The sequence below is a fragment of the Balaenoptera acutorostrata genome, chromosome 1 (assembly GCF_949987535.1).
Source record: "Balaenoptera acutorostrata chromosome 1, mBalAcu1.1, whole genome shotgun sequence".
Taxonomy (NCBI): Eukaryota; Metazoa; Chordata; class Mammalia; order Artiodactyla; family Balaenopteridae; genus Balaenoptera; species Balaenoptera acutorostrata.
The window spans coordinates 128,781,038-128,798,847 of NC_080064.1; the positions used below are offsets into that span (position 1 = coordinate 128,781,038).

Below are 17,810 nucleotides of genomic sequence, written 5' to 3' on the forward strand. Positions count from 1 at the left end.
TTTTGTGATGATCAAGCAACATTGAACGTTACTTGGCACTTTTGTCTACATATTTTTCAAAGAAACATAGGAAATACTTTTAACTGGTAGGTTATGCAAAGAATTTTGGCTGACTAAACTATGGAAAATTGGAATATTTCCATGTTACCAAGACAGTATTGCTGTTGAGGAAGATGATTTGATATTAGATGTAACATCTAAAGACTATGTTTGTGATTGTTTTGACAATAGGCCTTTCATAATCCCAGAGTTTAGCATTTTAACAATAAGAACTTAATGCTCTTTATGTTTTGTTTTGTTTTTTTTCTCAATCTTTTATTCACTTCTAAGTCCAGATGGGTTTGTGGATAGTAGGAATTGTCCATGTAGGTGGGAGTGTCATCCTAGAGCCATGATTCCTATTATTGCCTTGCATAGAGATAGAGAAAACAAAAAGTATGCTTCTTGCCTTGCTGTGGATACCTCTTTATGTAAATGTTTGTATCTTTCATTCAGGTCCCTTGCATTTCCTCTGTCACTTTTACTGGATTGAGGGAGAGGGACAGTGGGAATGTGAAGACTTTCCTGGCAAAACTCCATCTCTGACTGAACCTAATTATTTGCCTTCTCTTAGTCTGCAACTGAGTCACTGATAGTGAAGAAATTCATGACCACAGATTTCATTGGCGCTCCGCGTTAAAGCAGTCTTCCAACACTGTTGCTCAGCACCTAGACAGAATGTCTGTTTCACACCTTCATGTCTCTCAAACTTTTAGCACCGCCCTTTACCCTCATCCCACCCCCTAGCTGATAACCTTCTTTCATTCACAGTGGGGAAAAAAAGCGTTCACTTTCCTACTTTTGAATCTCCCAACTTTCCAGCATCTGTACTCACATTGTCTGTGACAGAAGCAGTCACATTTTGGGAAGAAGTGTATCTGCTCCTAACAAAAGCTAGCCAGTGCATCTCTTTCCAGCTTCTCAAGGACTTTGCTCCTTCTCCTGCATCTTTATTATTACCTTTTTCTACTGAATTTTTCCTTTCCACCTCAAACATGCTCTATAATTATCTTCTGTCTTAAAAATATCTCTTAACTGTCCCATATTCCTCTCCAGACTCAAGTCTTTGCTCCTTTTATAATTAGAGTCTTCAAAAGAATAGCTTACATATACTGTCTCCATTTTCTTACCATCTTCCACTTATTTATCAACCAACTCCACTCTGCCATTTAACCTCCTTTTCCACTGAAACTTTTTGTCAAAGTCACCAGTGACTTCCATTTTGCCTATTTTAAAGTATACTTCTTTGTTCGTAGTTAGTAGATTTTTTAACCCAGTTGCGTTTAACGTAGTCTGTCACTTCTTTTTTGAAACACTTACCTTTTTTGGCATCTATGACACCACTTTTGCCTACTTACTCTTATTAGCAACTCTGGCTGGTTTTCAGTAGCCATTTTTGATATTTCTTATTCTATAATTCTCAATATTTTAGTAAAACCCCTAGTCTGTGCTCTCTTCTCTACATGCACTCTATCCCTGGTTAATTGCATCAATTCCCATAGCATTTAATATCTCCTCTAAGTTGATGATTCCCAAATGTATATTGACAATCTGATTTTCTACCCTGAGTTGTAGACTCCTGTGTCCCACTGCTTATTTGACTTCTTTTTGGTTATCTTTGGACATCTTAGGTTTAATGTGTCCAAACTGAAATTTAATTTATCCTCCTATCCTTCCCGTCTCACTAATCTCTTTCATCTTGGTCATTTCATATCTCAGTAAATTGTAACTACTGCTCATGTGCTTATTTTAATAGCCTGTGAGTTACTGATTCCTTGCTTTCCTTCATGTCCCACACCCAATCCATCAACAAGTTCTGTTGGTTCTGTATCTAAAATATGTTCTACTTCTTTCCATCTTACATCATTTGTTGTCCACTAATTGATCTCTCTTCATTTACTCTTGTTCCCTTATAGTTTATTCTCCATGCAGCAGCCAGGATGAGTATCTTAAAATGTTAAATCAGGTTATATAGTTTTGTTGTCTAAAACCCCTCAAAGACTTCTAATTGCGTTTATAAATATAAATACAAGAGAAAAAACTCAAACTCCTTACTGTGGACCTAAAAGAACCTATATGGCTGGGCCCTTGCCTATCTCTAGCCTCATTTCATACCACATTCTCACTTCCTAATGATCATTACGCTCCAGCTGTACTGGTTTTCTTTCAGTTCCTTGAATGTGCCAAGTTTTCTTCTGCCTCTTTCTTTTGGATTCTGAGTCTTTGTACTTACTGATCTCTGTACCTGAGAAGAAACTCTTCCTTTTTTATTGGTTCTCAGCTCCAATGTCACCCAAGGGAGGTCTTTGATAACTACCCTAGCTAGATTCATCTTCCTTTCCTATCCTCCCTAAAATTTTATTTTCTTTTATATAGCCCTATTTATTTCCTGAAAAGTACTTATTAAAATTTGTAAGTATTTTATTTTTTATTCATTTGTTTATGACCTATTTTCTCTTGTTAGAAAATGCTCTCATAAAGACAGAGATTTTATTTATCTTGTTCTACGTAAGCCTCTTTTTCTTCCCAACAATAGTTACTCTTTAATGATACTGTTAAGACTGTTATCTTTAAGCTAGTATAACCTATATAGAATATTTAGCTATATTATAGTCTTTATAGTTTCAGTCCCATTTCATTCATTCTGGATGTTTCCAGTAGGCTCCACAAATTTGATGATACCTAGGGAAGATGCTGTGAATGGACATCCAGTCATTTATTGCTTTTGGATCCATTATTTGCCCTTGGCTGTCCAGACCACGTAAGACTGAATAGATATTTTTTCTTACTTTGTTCCAGAAATATTTTATGGAAATACTTTTAAAAAATCATTTTGATAAATGATAAAATCAAGACAGAAATATGGGTAGGAGGAAAAAATGGAGCCGCAGTGAGGTGAATATATAAAATGCATACCTGAAGAGTAGTGTATCTAGAGGGGGCCACAGAGTTGGCTTTGGGTATAGTAGCTGAATTAGGAAGATAAAATACACTAAAGTGGAATTTGAAGTCAGTTGGTAGATCTTTTTTTAAAATTTGGACATCTTCACCCTTCATATTCTTGAATTTTATTTTCATTCACATAGACCATTTGAAACTACATTCTATATACATAACCCAGAATCTAACATTTTGATTCTTATGTTATACATGGTCTTTTCTTGAATATTTAACAAAAGACTGTACCTTTGAAAATATGGTTATAAGATTATCTATTTAAAAACCAGATAGGGGGCTTCCCTGGTGGCGCAGTGGTTGAGAATCCGCCTGCCAATGCAGGGGACACGGGTTCGAGCCCTGGTCTGGGAAGATCCCACGTGCCGCGGAGCAACTAAGCCCGTGAGCCACAACTACTGAGCCTGCGCGTCTGGAGCCTGTGCTCCACAACAAGAGAGGCCGCGATAGTGAGAGGCCCGCGCACCGCGATGAAGAGTGGCCCCCGCTTGCCGCAACTAGAGAATGCCCTCGTACAGAAACGAAGACCCAACACAGCCAAAAATAAATAAATAAATAAATAAATAATGCAAATGAAAAAGGAAAAAAAGAATTCAACAAGTATTAAAAAAAAAAACAAAACCAGATAGGTATGACTGTGAGCTGATAGGTTAAAATGAAATCTTCATAGTTTTATTTATAAAAAGTATTTCAAAGTAACTATAAAATATTTTTTTCTTTCTTAGTAATGCCTATCAGACATCACTTTTAGTTGTTTCTTAAACTAAGTCTAGAAATGTCTTCATTTTTTGTGTTATCTGTAATTTTTTTCCATGGTAAGGAGCTTTCTATAATGAGAGAATGTTAAATGAGGCATTCATTCCAGTGTGTTATAGTTTAATTGCCTCCTTTGGTCTTACTTTAGTCTAAGAAAGAGAAGGTGGTTTCTTTGGATTGGATGGGGATATCAGTACATACAAAACTCAGTTTTGGGGGCTCACCTTGAGAAGTGAGTCACCTAAAGGATCCATGTGTTTCTAATTAATGGACCACTCAGACCATGAGAATTGAATTTTTTTAAGATAGTGTTTCATGGCTTATGCGTGGATTCCTGCTTATTTACAAATTACTGTGTCTGCTCAGGTTATTATACATTTATTTACGTCCTTTCATAATCTTTATAGCTGAATTGAGCTCTGTAGAAAAATTCCTGGGGAAGTAAGAACTCTGTTTTATGGCATAGCAAAGCAAACCTTTCAAAGCCCAGATACTCAGTTTATAGTTTCCTTAAAGGGGATCAGGATCTAGTCAGATGAGATACAGGCAATTTAGAGATTAGAAACAAGTGGAAATATTAGGTTAGTGACTTCCACTTTGGGGAAGCTAAAGAAGAGATCAGAGGAACTTGGAAGTTAGTAAAGGAGTGACCAGTTCTAGGAGAAAAAGAAACACAAGGATCACCTGGACAAAGGAGCAAGTTGGGAGTGGGGGACAGTTGATAGCAAGCAGATAAAGTACCACCAAATTAGATATAAAAATAATCCAGTGTCCAGGACAAAAGACCTTATGTATTGGAAGAGAGGCAGGACTTGAGGTTAGAACCAAATAGACCTTTGTTGGGTCAACTATAGTTTATTGTTCTTTTCCATCAGTGGGAATTGTCATTAGGGAGACTAGCCTAGAGTCTTTCAGAAAAAAACAAGAAGAGCAAGGTTAGTAGTTTCAGGAGATGAAAGTACAAATTTCCCATTAGCAGTTCCTGACTCTTTGTTGAGGATTTTTTTGTTATTGCTTTTAAAATTCAACCCAAAGGTATTCAGTGTATTCACTTTCAATTTTGGCTAATGGTAACAAAAATTTGTTCTCCAAGCATTTATTCATATTACAAATTATATATGTTTGTTTACACATTCTTAAAAAGATGTAATGTGTATGTGTCTTATGTGCCTTTAATACTTCAAACTGCTAGCAGAACTATTTGTTTAGACTGGTATTTCTGCTTGGAATTTTTAATTCAATATTTGCCTTTCCTAGTTAGCTGCATGATGACTTCTTTCCCTAGCCTCATTTTTTTTTAACTTGGTTGGGGAGACATACAGCCAGCCTTCAAGTAAGCAAACAAATTCTTCTTTGAAAAGCACTGGGAGCATTGAATTAATGGTTCATGACATTATCATAACTAAATCTTTTTTTTTTTTTGTAACTAAATCTTAATTTTCCAAGTTATAGAGCACCACTGCTTATATTTAGAGCCTGCTATTGATTTGCTACATCACCTAGTGAGTCTAGGATGGAGACTCATATCCCCATAAAACATTTGGCAGTGCAAGAGAGAGGGTTTGAAACAACCATGAAGTTGGGTGAATTTTTTGTGATTTTTTTTTTTTTTTCAGTTTTCTTAGCAAAACTTGACATATCTGTAATCTCTCTCTTTATGGTAATTTCTTTTGAAGTATAAAATGACAAACTTTATGGCTGCATAATAATGCTTTATTTTATGTTGCTAAAAGTGTTACTACTATGCTGACAGTAACTATGGGATATGTATATACGTAAAAAGAAGGCACTAGGGCTTCCCTGGTGGCGCAGTGGTTGAGAATCTGCCTGCCAATGCAGGGGACGCGGGTTTGAGCCCTGGTCTGGGAAGATCCCACATGCTGCGGAGCAACTGGGCCCGTGAGCCACAGCTACTGAGCCTGCGCGTCTGGAGCCTGTGCTCTGCAACAAGAGAGGCCGCGATAGTGAGAGGCCCGCGCACCGCGATGAAGAGTGGCCCCCACTTGCCACAACTAGAGAAAGCCCTCGCATAGAAACGAAGACCCAACACAGCCAAAAATAAATAAATAAATAAATGTAAAATGCATTAAAAAAATTTTTTTTTAAAAAAAGAAGGCACTATACTATTGAGCGTCACAATTTATTTGTTAATGAATACTACCCTACTTGGTACTGGAGAATTTTCTAGGAGGAACTAGCAATGAAAGACTATGATGACACTTGAATTGTTAAACCTTAACTGCCAATTGCATAAAATTCTTTATAAACAGGGGACATGGTTACAAGAGGTTAGTGTCTCTGGCATGATTGATTCTGAAACAACAAACCAAATTTTACACTCTTATAATCTATATAAAAGAGGCTGAAAGTTATTTGGTAGTTTGTATAATTTGCTGTCAGTGTCAGAGAAATTCCATGTGCTCCCTCCATCAAATCTACAACTAATCTCTACTCATATACTCTGCCTCCTCTTTGGTTAGAGTGGATGACATTTTTATGCACCTATCTAAAGCCAATTCCTCCTCTTATCCACTGTATTCACCTCCTTTGGTCTACTCAAGGACATCATTCCCGCATGTGCCCACTTCTCATTCATTATCTTTCTTCCTTCTCCCAATTAAACATTGTCCATCAGCATACAAACATATGTATTATCTCCCAAACTAAAACAAACAAACCTCCCTTGATTCTGTTCTCCCACCAACAATCAGCCGATTTCTCTGTTCCTCATTGGCAGCAGAACTTCTAGAAAAAAAATATATGCTGTGTCCCTCTACTTCTTTACTTCCCCTTTCTCTTGAACCTGTTCCAGCCAGGTTTTGGCCCCTGTGACTTCACTGAAACGGCTCTTGTCAAGATCTTCTTTGTGGTTAGTTCTCGGTCAGTATCTTTTTCATTGTATCAGCAGACACAGCTGCTTACTTTATCCTTCTTGACAAACTTTCATCACTGAGCTTACAAAACTTGGCTCACTCAGTTCTCCAGCCTCCTCACTGGATTCTCCTTACTCTTCCTGTTCTTCCTTCTCTTAAACACTTGAAGTGTCCCAGAATTTAGTTCTTAGACGTCTTTATTATCACTTATTCTCTTAATGTGGCTTAAAGTAACATCATCAGTGACATCCAGATTTACTGGTGAATTCTAGACTATTACAGTGAGTCCCTACTCAGTTTCTCCACTCGGATATCTGTTAGTTCTTTTCTTCCCTCTAATACTACTTGCTCCTTCTCTATTCTTCCCGTCACAATAAATGGCAACTCCATTTTTCCTGTTATCTACACCAAAAACTTTGGGATCACTCTGCATCCAAACTATCAGCAAATTTTTCTCCCATTACCTGTAGTATATATCCCGCATCCAGATATACTTCTCCCTCTGAACATTAGTGTTTGCTCTTTCCTTTGCCTGGAACACTCTTCTTCCAGATATCCATGTGGTTTACTCCTTCACATCCTTGAGGTCTTTGTTCAAAAATCATCTTAGGAGGAGAAGCCTTCCCTTATGACCATACATAAAACAACCACCACTCCCCCACAATCTTCATCACCCTGACCTTACCCTGCCCCATTCACTTCATAGCAGTTATCCCTACTTGACACAGATAAATGCATACATGTATATTATATATGTGTGTGTATGTGTGCAGTGATGTCTGTTTTCCTCTCAAAACAAATGAGTAGGGACTATTTTTTTGTTCAATGTTTTATTTATCCCCAGAGCCTAAAACAATGCCTCATACCTAGTAGGTACTCAGTATTCTCTGCAGAATTTCATGTTATACTATTTTTATTTTTTATCTGTGACCACTGCCTCAGATAAAGTTTAAGAAAATGTTAAAGATTATGTAAATATTTTTCAGCTCAAAAGAAAAAGTAAATGATAATTCCAACATAAAAAGAAACATTTTAGCTGAAAAATGTAAAACTTTTACTTTTTAAAGGGCTCTCTACTAATAAATTTCAAGAGTTATTTCCAAATGCATAACTTTTTCATAATCTTAATTATTATTTGGTTGAAATTAGTAGTTTTTGTATATAGAGTAAATGAGATAACTGATATTTTTCAATTTTTCTTAGTATTGTAAAAAGAGATGCAATTAGGAAAGGAATGTTCACTTTTAAATGTTTTGCTTATGGAAGATTTTACTTTCATTCCGTTTAATTACTTAAATACCCTTAGAGAACTCTATGTGTCTAATTCATCATAGTTAAATAGAAGCATTTGGGTGTGTAAGTATGTATAGTTTATCATAATTTAATGATCAGTAATGTTTTGAGTAATTTGTTTTTAGTATTCCTCTATGAGACATGTGTTTTATTTATACCCTTCTGTCTTTAATGTATAATCAGATTCTTACTGTGTTCTGTTGTATTACTATCTTTTCACCTTTCTTTTCCTATCTGTGTCAGAATTTCTAAGGGGGCCTGAGATAGCTTTGCTCCGTAAGCGCCTGCAACAACTGAGGCTTAAGAAGGCAGAGCAGCAGAGGCAGCAGGAGCTAGCTGTGCGTGCCCAGCAGCAGCCCTCCACTTCTGATCAGGCTTCTCGTGAGGGCTCTGCACAGGACCCTCAGGCTTCAGGTTATTCATGTCAAGTGTCCTTAAGCAGCTGGTAGAGTTGGTTTCTTAACACTGCTGCTGTGTAATAAGATGCTTCCCTTTTCCCCTTCCAAAGAAAGCTGATGCGCTTGCAGCTTTTCCCTCCGTTTCTTGCATATGGTGAAATTTATCATCACACGGCTAGAGGGACAGATTGGCAGCAGCACTTGCTAGAGAGACAAATATAAAATAGTCCATTATTTTATTTGTAGTTTTGGAGAAGGGCAAATATTTATTACTTTTATGGCTAATGAGATACTATGTAATAATCTAGTGAACTTAGAGCCTACATTGATAGTTCTATTGAAATTTCCTATATGCTGAAATGATATCTGTGCTTATGGCTCCTAGCTCCTCTTCTTTTTTTTTTTTTGCTTTGAAAGTTAACCAGTATTTCTATTCCCATATAAACCTAGTAATGCTAGATTTTAGAATTATAATGTTGTTTGGCCGTTCTAGCATGCTGACTCAATCATCCCCTTCTGTAATTATTTGAAATTTTTCAATATTTGCTTACTTATTCCTCCAACACATAATCAACTTTCTGGTATACAGGGCAGCAAAAATATTCCAGTTTTATGTTCCTGTTTTTTTGCGATAAAACCCTGATAAGACAGTAATAATCTGTGCCACTCTCTTTTTCATTGAGTATTTTAGTGGCTCAAGTTATTTTTATGGCCAAAAAGCTCATGATGCTCAATAAACATTTGTTGAAAGAGTAAAAGATATCGCATAAAATAATCTGTCAACTTAATTCTTTCAAGATGGATAGTAGATACTATATATCCTGTACTATAGGTACTATAGTAGGTGCTATCATACTAACGAGATTATACTACTTTGATACACTTTGTTTTGGCACCCTAAGGAGTGATGAGTTGGGAATTAATCACTTTGAGAACTCTGATTAAATTACTTGGAATTAATCTGTATATTGGTAGAACTGGACAACCTCCACTTTATAAATATCTGTTCCACTAAGTGCTGTGGTGATAAAAGCATATTATGTAATACCATGGTGAAATAAAATAGATTTAAATAACTGCAATATAGGTATGATGTTTGGAACAAATTATGGACCTGATTTTTAACTTATTATTATATTAATGGAGAGAATATCAGTCAAGCAAAGAAGATGTCTCTCTCTCTGTCTTTTTTTGTTTTTTTCTATAGAGAAATCTTTTCCTATACTTAAAACTAACAAGAAAGTTTGATTAGATTACAGCTGTGACATTTAATAATAATACATTTTGCTATGCTTTTGTGCTGTGTATAAAACTCTAGCTCGGGTTTTAAAAGTAAAACTATATAACATATAAAACAATAAGAAGGAAGATAAAATATCCCTACATGTATAAATATTTTTTAAATACTGAAATTTAGCAGATAACAAACCAAGTATTAAAGTGAATTTGAGTATAAAGCAAAACTGTCTACATTATCAGTAGGGAAATGTACATTGTGGACATTAGGAAAATATTGACAGTCTTTATATCTAGATTATCAATTTGAATCAAAGCAAGTTCTTTTTAGAATCAGAAAGCTTTAGGGTGATTATATGGTCTTTGTAAAATAAGATGCTGTTTTCCCAACTCTAAGCATCGTTCTTATTAAATAGTACCTAGTTTGATAACCAGTATATTTTAAAAAGCCAAAGCTGAGTTAGATGCCTTGCCAGTTTTGAAGTTGAGAAACATGTTATCTTAATTTTGTTATTAAACAACTTACTTGGGCTGCTGAGGCTGCCCACGTGGACCAATCTTAGAGGCCCTTCGTGCTGTCACTCAGTGTATGTTGCTCCCTTCACCTACAAGGTGAAACACGTCATCTATATCACACGCTTTTAACATAGCATTCATATGAGACCCCTAGTAAGTCTAACCTGTAACATGGCCTGGGTTCATTTGTTAGTGTTACTTTTATCTTATTCTGTCCTCACATGTTAGGAACACTATTTGGTAATTTAAAACTTTAAGAACAGTTAAATAATGTATTGTTAGTTTGTTACAAAGGATAACTAATAAAGTATATATATATTTTGTCCATTTAGTAAATTTTGGATGCGAGGAAAGGTGAGTTGACTTAATGCAAAATTCTTCATTTCAGAACATTCAAATTATAAAAATACAGAATAGGAATTAAATTTATGAAATGCAACAGGGAGATCGGTTTTCTTTGAATAACAATTAGCAAAACATTTTCTTATACTTCATGATGTATGAATACAATTTTGTGTATGTGTATTATGGACATTAATTGATCCATTCACTCATGCTAGATGTTACTACTAAAATCATCAATATAGAATAGCACAGAATTAACATTCTAGATTTTAACTTTTTAACAGTAGAAGACTGTGCAATTCTCATAAAACATTTTCCCATTATATGTTGTTGTCTTCACAGTGTCAGCAAGTGATGATACTGTCAATAAATGATACTTCTATCATTTTCTCACCTATTTAAGCCTTTTAGGTATAAGATATTCAAAGGAGACATTAATGTGATTTGGAAACGAAGAAATTTTAACAAGTGTAGAATTTCTGAATGATTACATTGTCTGATAAATATTTTATTCTCTTTTCAAAATATAGGACTCGTGAGAATATTTTGTGAAAGGCTAAGTGTAAGATGAATCTACCTAATACCTAATTTCTGTAGGAAAATGGGATCAAGCCATCAAGCCATTTTATAGAAATAATCTACATTTGAATGAGATCAAATGGGAAGGCGCCTGATGCCAATATTTCTTGGCGGCTGAAAACTAAAACATCATTCCAAGGCACCAAGTGCTATTTAAAATGAGCTAAGTAAGATAGATGTTAAGATACGTTTAAACAATGGTTTCCCCCCCTTTTTTTCAGCTGTGAAATCAGAATTTCATGGAGAAGTTCTAATATAAAATACATAAAAGTGACAGTGTTGTGATTGAACATAAAGAGAGTTAAGAAATGACAACCCGACTCCTTGTCCTTCTTGCCACCCCCAAGCCACCTCTGCTCTCTGAAGCACACTTTGAACACCACTCCTCTAAAAGAATTTTTGACACCTGTAAATGATAATTATTCATAGCTAATTTTCAAAATTTTTATTTTTCAAAGTCAGTATATACACTTTTTAAATATTTTCACTTTAGTTTTTTTAAAAAAGTGCATTTTTTTCTAGGCTTTTAGGAAATACATCACAACTCATTTCTAGTCTTTCAGTTTTTTTTTTTTTTTTAAATCATAAAGAGATGAATTTACCTTCATCAGATCACTGCCTGGGTGTTAGACTGGCTGAGTTCTTGTCCCTGGCCCTATGACAAATGACCTTGGGCAGGTCATTTGGCTGCTTTATGCCTCAGTTTCCCAATTATTGATTTATTTAAGTAGCGTGGCCTGCCATAATTTATAGAGATGGCATAAGGATGGGATGGAGAATAGCGTATAAAGTTCTTGTACTCCTAAGTAGAGCCGTACACATAGTGATGGACTATCTTTAATTATAGTGACTTTAACTAACTACCTCAAGATGTCCTCCTTTCACGGCCATGTAAGGTTGATAGCATTCGGGGTTTTGAATGAGCTGTATGTGTGTTTATCAGATGAATGCCGTAAATAGCCATGGCAGAGGCATTCAGCATATGGCTGATTCTAAACCCAACTCTTTTTTTTTCCATTTCAGGTCCCCTGAAGTCATGGGTTGCTGGCTCCTGCTCAGAGTGACAGCACCCTGTGGAGTCTGCTGGTACTGGCCCAACCACCACAGAGCCCCACTGGAGCATGGAGCCAGCCTAGAGAGGGTGCCAGGTAGGAACTGTTTTTTCACTTTATGGCACGGTTTTGCCGATTGGAACAGAAAAAAAGTAAATTTTTTTATACCCCTTAAAGGGTATAAAACATTGGTGAATATTTTAAAGGGCTTTTCAAAACTGAGCCATATTGGAAAAAATCAGCACTCCCCCGGTCCTGTGCAAGCAGGCTCTAGACAACATCCAGTTCCCCACAGTGTCCATGATGTCAGTTACACGTAGCACTTCTCAAATGGATGCGTGTGACCCAGGTGTTTAGTGACTGTAATAACATAAGCAGTTAGTAAATCAGATGTAACGTTGACATAGTTCTGCAAGTATTTCTTAACTACTTTGAACGGTAGGGTCCTGAGCAAAAAAACAGTGATGGGTCTCTTGGCACTTTAAATGCAGGACCATGCTCCATGTTTTTCAGAACAGCCTCCTATCATCATTTTTCATTCAACACCATGTTTCTGAAAAACAAGCAAGTAATAACATACATGCTGTCTAAGTAGTTTACATGGATTATCTCATTACATCTTCACAAGAACAGTGTGTGGTAGATATTGTAATTATCCCCATTCTACAGATGGAGAAACTGAGACTTAGAGACGTTAAATAACTTGCCCACGGTTACAGTATTACTGAGTAGGAAAGCCAGATTTGAACCCAGGGAGTCTGACTAAAGAGTCCTTGTTACTTAGATTATAATTCCTTATTTTTTTCTACAGTTGAAAAAGTTCAGATGTCCAGGGGCTAAAGAAGTTTCTCAAAACTAAAACACGAAATTTTTGGAGGTACACAGTAATTAACCTTGAGACACCTTGAGCTTAGACTGAAGGAGCTTTTGCTTAAAGTTTATCTCTACTTTAAAAATAATAATAATCTAAGACATTTCCAATAGGCTGACCAACTGTATTGCATTTTGTAATAAATTATCATTGGACCGTATGGTCAGATTTTTACCTTGTGATAGTGCTTTCTAGAAGACATTTCACAGAAAGATGGAATAGAGTATGCAAACACTGAAGCAATCAGCATTGAACTAATACTTGTTTGTTTTTTTAATATTAGATATTCTGATGATTATTGTGTTAACATTTGGAAATACTTCTGTAAGTTGGAAATTATGGGTATTGTATTTCTGAATATCTAGTGATATAGAAACATTTTACTTCAAATGTTTTATGTGACAGGAAAGTAATCCTTCCAAAAACAGTTGCTTGGTACCCAAAATTAAAAATAGAATGGAAGCAATGATGAAGAAGGATTTCTTCTTAAAGATTGGTCTTCAACATGGAAAGAACGACAGCTCCCCAGATGTACACAATATCTGTGACAGACTGTAAAACCAAAACGGAAGCCCTTTTAGCTTAATATCTTTCTGTCTTAACCTAAACTTTGTTAACATCTTAAATACTTCAAGAGTTTGAAAACACACAATTTTGTGGAGATGATAGCATTCTAGATCCTTTCTCAATGTGTTTTATTTAAAAGCTTACATAAGATGCACTTTAATAAGATTTGTACATTCCATAATATTCATGAAAATATTAAATATTTGAAAAAAGATTGCTTGGAGAGTTGTTAGTTTTCTGAGGCTTCTTAATGAGAGTATAATGAAATGTATAACAAATCCAAAGGGATAAAAAATATTTCATAAGAGGCTTTCTAGGAAGATTTTCCAATATTTATTTCACTGTGACTCACATTTTTATGGTTTTTCTTAAAGAATATAATTTTGTTTGTCTCTAAAGACTGACTGATCTGCTCTTCAGAAAGAGCATAGATAGGAATGTTGTATCTAACTCTGAGATGGATATTTGAGAAGTCTTAGAAAAGCAAAGCAAAGCATGGCTAGATTAGGGAACCGATTAAAATACTATCATTCCTACTTTCTTTTTTGTGTAATACAGATTTGTTGAGCTGAATATTCTGATGAAGAGGTGATAAGTAAGGATACTTTAAGTAAAAGCTATTATTTAAATAATGATCATGCTTTATCAAAATCTAGTAATACAAAAACTTATGAGCACACTGGTTATCTCAGAAGGTAGACAATTTAAAATTGATACCAGTCGTCCCAGTAGCAGGATTCAGACTTTTTAACGTGTACAAATTGAAGCAGTCAAGTGGTATAAAATTGCTAAGAATCAAGGATCTTTTGGAAAACTTTCAGCTATTGAGTTAAGGACACTCTTAAATCAAAATACTTACCTTTGGGGGAATAATGTGCCATTATGAATAGAAACCGATCAGTCAAAAGTGCAGAGTTTTTGTTTTATTAACAACATTTGCTACGAACAGAGCGTAGGCTGTTAGAAACTAGGAATTATTCTTACAGTTAGTGGACAGCTATGCTTGCTATCCGCATTTTCCCTCTTCCTGTAGCTTCACTAGCGCACTAGAACCCAAGCCAGGAATAGTAGCCACCTCCTTCCGTTCCCCAGTGCCTTTCTTAGTTACCAGGTCCCTGGGATGACCAGGAAGGAAGGAGAGCGTTGGATCTAAAAATGTGACTTGTCCTCTGTCACATAGCTAATTATCGTCAAACCAGGGTTGGAATCAACACTGACTAACTCTAGACCGGTGCTTTTTCCATTTTATCATGCTGCCTTTCGTTATACCAGTGTTTTTCAAGCAATAGAACCCATTTATTTGCAAAACAAATTATTTTACATAGAAACTCAGTATATCCAAAGGATAAAAATAAAATGTTCTGTTTGAAGCCAAGGTGGAAAGCATGAAGCCCAGACCATAAGCCTTCTCGTTGCCTCTCTTTTCCTTTTGTCACCAGGCACCTAAAGAAACCTAAGCCTTCACAGTACAGTTTTAATATGCACAACATACCATAGAGTTTTAAAAGTTACCTATGTTTCTGTAATGGTAATTACTTCATTGAATATTTCTCTTATAAACTATTTTCTTTGTCTTAAATCTTCACTGGAGCTCTTTTTTCAGCTCAAGATAACATCTAGCTAAGTGTAGTGAACATCTTATTTCAGGCTCTGAATCCTCCAATCCTAAATGAAAGCCATCTTGAGGAGCTGGAGAGAGGGTTTGAGAAGGACAAGGAGTCTTCCTTTTAGTGAGGGAGATGCACTGTTTCTATTTTATCTACCTTGCACCTTGTGCCTGTGCTAAATGAATTTGATAAATGGTATATGCATGGAAGTAGAAGAATATTTTCTCAGCTCATTCTCAAAGTTGCTAAATGCTTGCCTGGAATAACATATCTTAAGCACATGGCCCTGCTTACTCACTGCTTGGGAAACACACCACAGTACTTACTTCTATTCCCCAACCTTATACATTTGTTTCTTAAGCTTAGAGATGATCATAACATTGCTGTGCAGTTTTCTGCTGCTTACTTTTAAGTTGAAATCTCATTTTTGTTTCAGATTCTCCTTCTTCTGTGGTTAACAAACAGCTCGGATCCATGTCACTTGACGAGCAACAGGGTGCGTGCAACAGGAGATGCGCTATGCCCATCCATCCATAGTTTTATTGCAATGCATAAACCAAGCTCTCTTTCACTTTTTCAAAGCATTTCATTTTGATTATGGTCTGATAGTCAGTATTTTGTGGGCTGAATTACCTTAGGTGGCATTATGCGCAAAGGGCCTCCTTGGCCTATACAAATTATTTTCTGTATAAGCTAATTTCTACCTTTGGCCCTTTATGCCAACTTTGGAATCTCTTCCTATAATAGTATTATAATGGATATAATATCGATCCTTTTTTTAATTCTATCTATCACAAAATTGTGTAGAACTGTGGATGTGAGGTTAGCATATTACCTAGTGGCTAATTTAGAAAAAGTTATTTGAACGTAGTAATGTTCTGTATTACTGCATTGCTATAATAATGATACTTGATTTTATGTCTCACTTATCTGGTAGTTAAACTCCTGATAGCTTTAACCTTAAGGAATACAATTATGAATGCAGAGATAAGCTCCAAAGCCACCAATCAGAAGGGAAAATACCTTCCACTTCCCCTTGCACTCTTGAAGTAGGAGAGGTATAGAATCCACCTTGAAGCCTTGAGCGGAGGCTGATGAAGTAGATTTTACAAATATTTTTTAAAAATTAAAAAAGAATAACTTAGCACTGTAGCCGTAAGCTTTAGTTGGCTAAAAGTTTACATACGTAGGATGACTCATTGGTCAACAGTATCGGGGAAATGAAATATTGATGAAGTACCTATTTAGTGTGAAATAGATCTAATTTTAACTGTCTTCTTAGAGAATTATTCAGAAACTAATTTTGAAACAAATTAGAAAACTTATGTACATCTGATCTTACTATTCTTTATAGACCTGAGTTGACAGATATTTGCTATAGATTTTTCTGTTCTTGAGAATGAATGAATTAGTAAATGAATTTGAGAACTAAGAAATTATGTGTGCTTTATCTTTATACATTTATTGTAGAGGTATTATCAGTAAAGAATAATTAAGGTATAAAACAATTATAGCGTTACATTATAATATATTTTACTACTGTTTAAAACTGCTCTCTAATGAAATAATCTGTTTTTGGTAAGGCTATATGCATGTAAATACTACCAGAGGGTTTGTAGCCAAATTCATATTTTATTTAATCTTACAGAATAATTTCCATAGAATTATATTGAATATTTAAGTTGGTAAGTAATGTACATATGTTATGGCACATGACAGAAAGAGATGCGAATAAAGGATAACTCCCGTATTTTTGCCATCAAGGCCTGGGTAAATGATAGTGCCATTTACTAGGGTAAACTAGTTCGGAGGCAGAAATCAAAAGGTTCTTTATTTTTTTGGCCATGTAAAGTATGATATGCCTTTTAGTCATATGAGTAGAGATGTTATATAAAAGGTCAGATATTGCATAGGTTTGGCAGAAGCTGCATGACGCTAGACCGTCATCAATGTAGCTTTGCAATAAGTTCTCTGAGCAGAAATGTTCTAATGACAGTATATCCAAATCAATTAAATCCTGAGCTTTTACATGCCTTTTTTGTTCAGCAGGATGACATCTTTTAAAGTACTGGGGACTTCTACATTATAGGCTTATATTACCTAAAGATAACCTCTACTATACAAGTTAACAGAAACTTCCCACAACTGTCTTTCTCACCTGGACTAATGCAGTAACCTCTTAACTGGTTTCGTCACATCCACTCAGGCTGTATCTCTTCTCTACCAACAGCCAGAGTGAACTTTTAAAAATGTAAATCTAATCATGTCTTTCATCTGCCTAAAACATTTAAACTGTGTCCATTTGCCCTTAGGCAGTCTAAATCCATACCACTTGGCTTGCAGAACTGTATGTGACCTGGCCCCTTCCCTCACTCACTAAGCTCTTGCCAATTAAGCCTTCTTTCAATTTTTCTAACACTCTAAGCTCGTTTCCCTCTCAAATCTCTCGTATATGGTATTCCCTCTACCAAAAATGCTTTTCCCTTTAGCAACTTCTACTCATCAAAACTCACTTAGATATTACTTTCCCAAAAGTAATATGACATCCTAATCTGAAATAGTTCTCCCCTCTTTTTCTCTTTGTGACCTGCTATATTCCTTCGTTGCATTTGTCAAAATTTGTAATCATACGTTTATTTAAGGGATTGTTTGTTTAACTGCCTATCTTACTCCATATTCTCTAAATGTTTTCATTCACTATAATATATTCAGTGCCTAACATC

The 17,810-nt window shown here is 35.5% G+C and overlaps 1 protein-coding gene across 7 annotated transcripts in view; it reads left to right on the plus strand.

Annotated features, from left to right (window-relative positions):
• Positions 1 to 17,810, plus strand: part of DCAF6 (DDB1 and CUL4 associated factor 6) — a 168,834-nt gene that overhangs the window by 90,626 nt on the left and 60,398 nt on the right. For 3 of the 7 annotated variants that reach the window (XM_007172465.3, XM_007172467.3, XM_007172466.3), the window contains exons 11-12: positions 8,160 to 8,330; positions 15,524 to 15,583. The exons of 2 other annotated variants lie outside the window; for them this stretch is intronic. In XM_007172465.3, the coding sequence (XP_007172527.1) occupies positions 8,160 to 8,330; positions 15,524 to 15,583 (231 nt within the window). The remainder of the gene's footprint in view (positions 1 to 8,159; positions 8,331 to 15,523; positions 15,584 to 17,810) is intronic. 2 more of the 7 variants (XM_007172468.3, XM_007172469.3) reach the window with 1 other exon arrangement.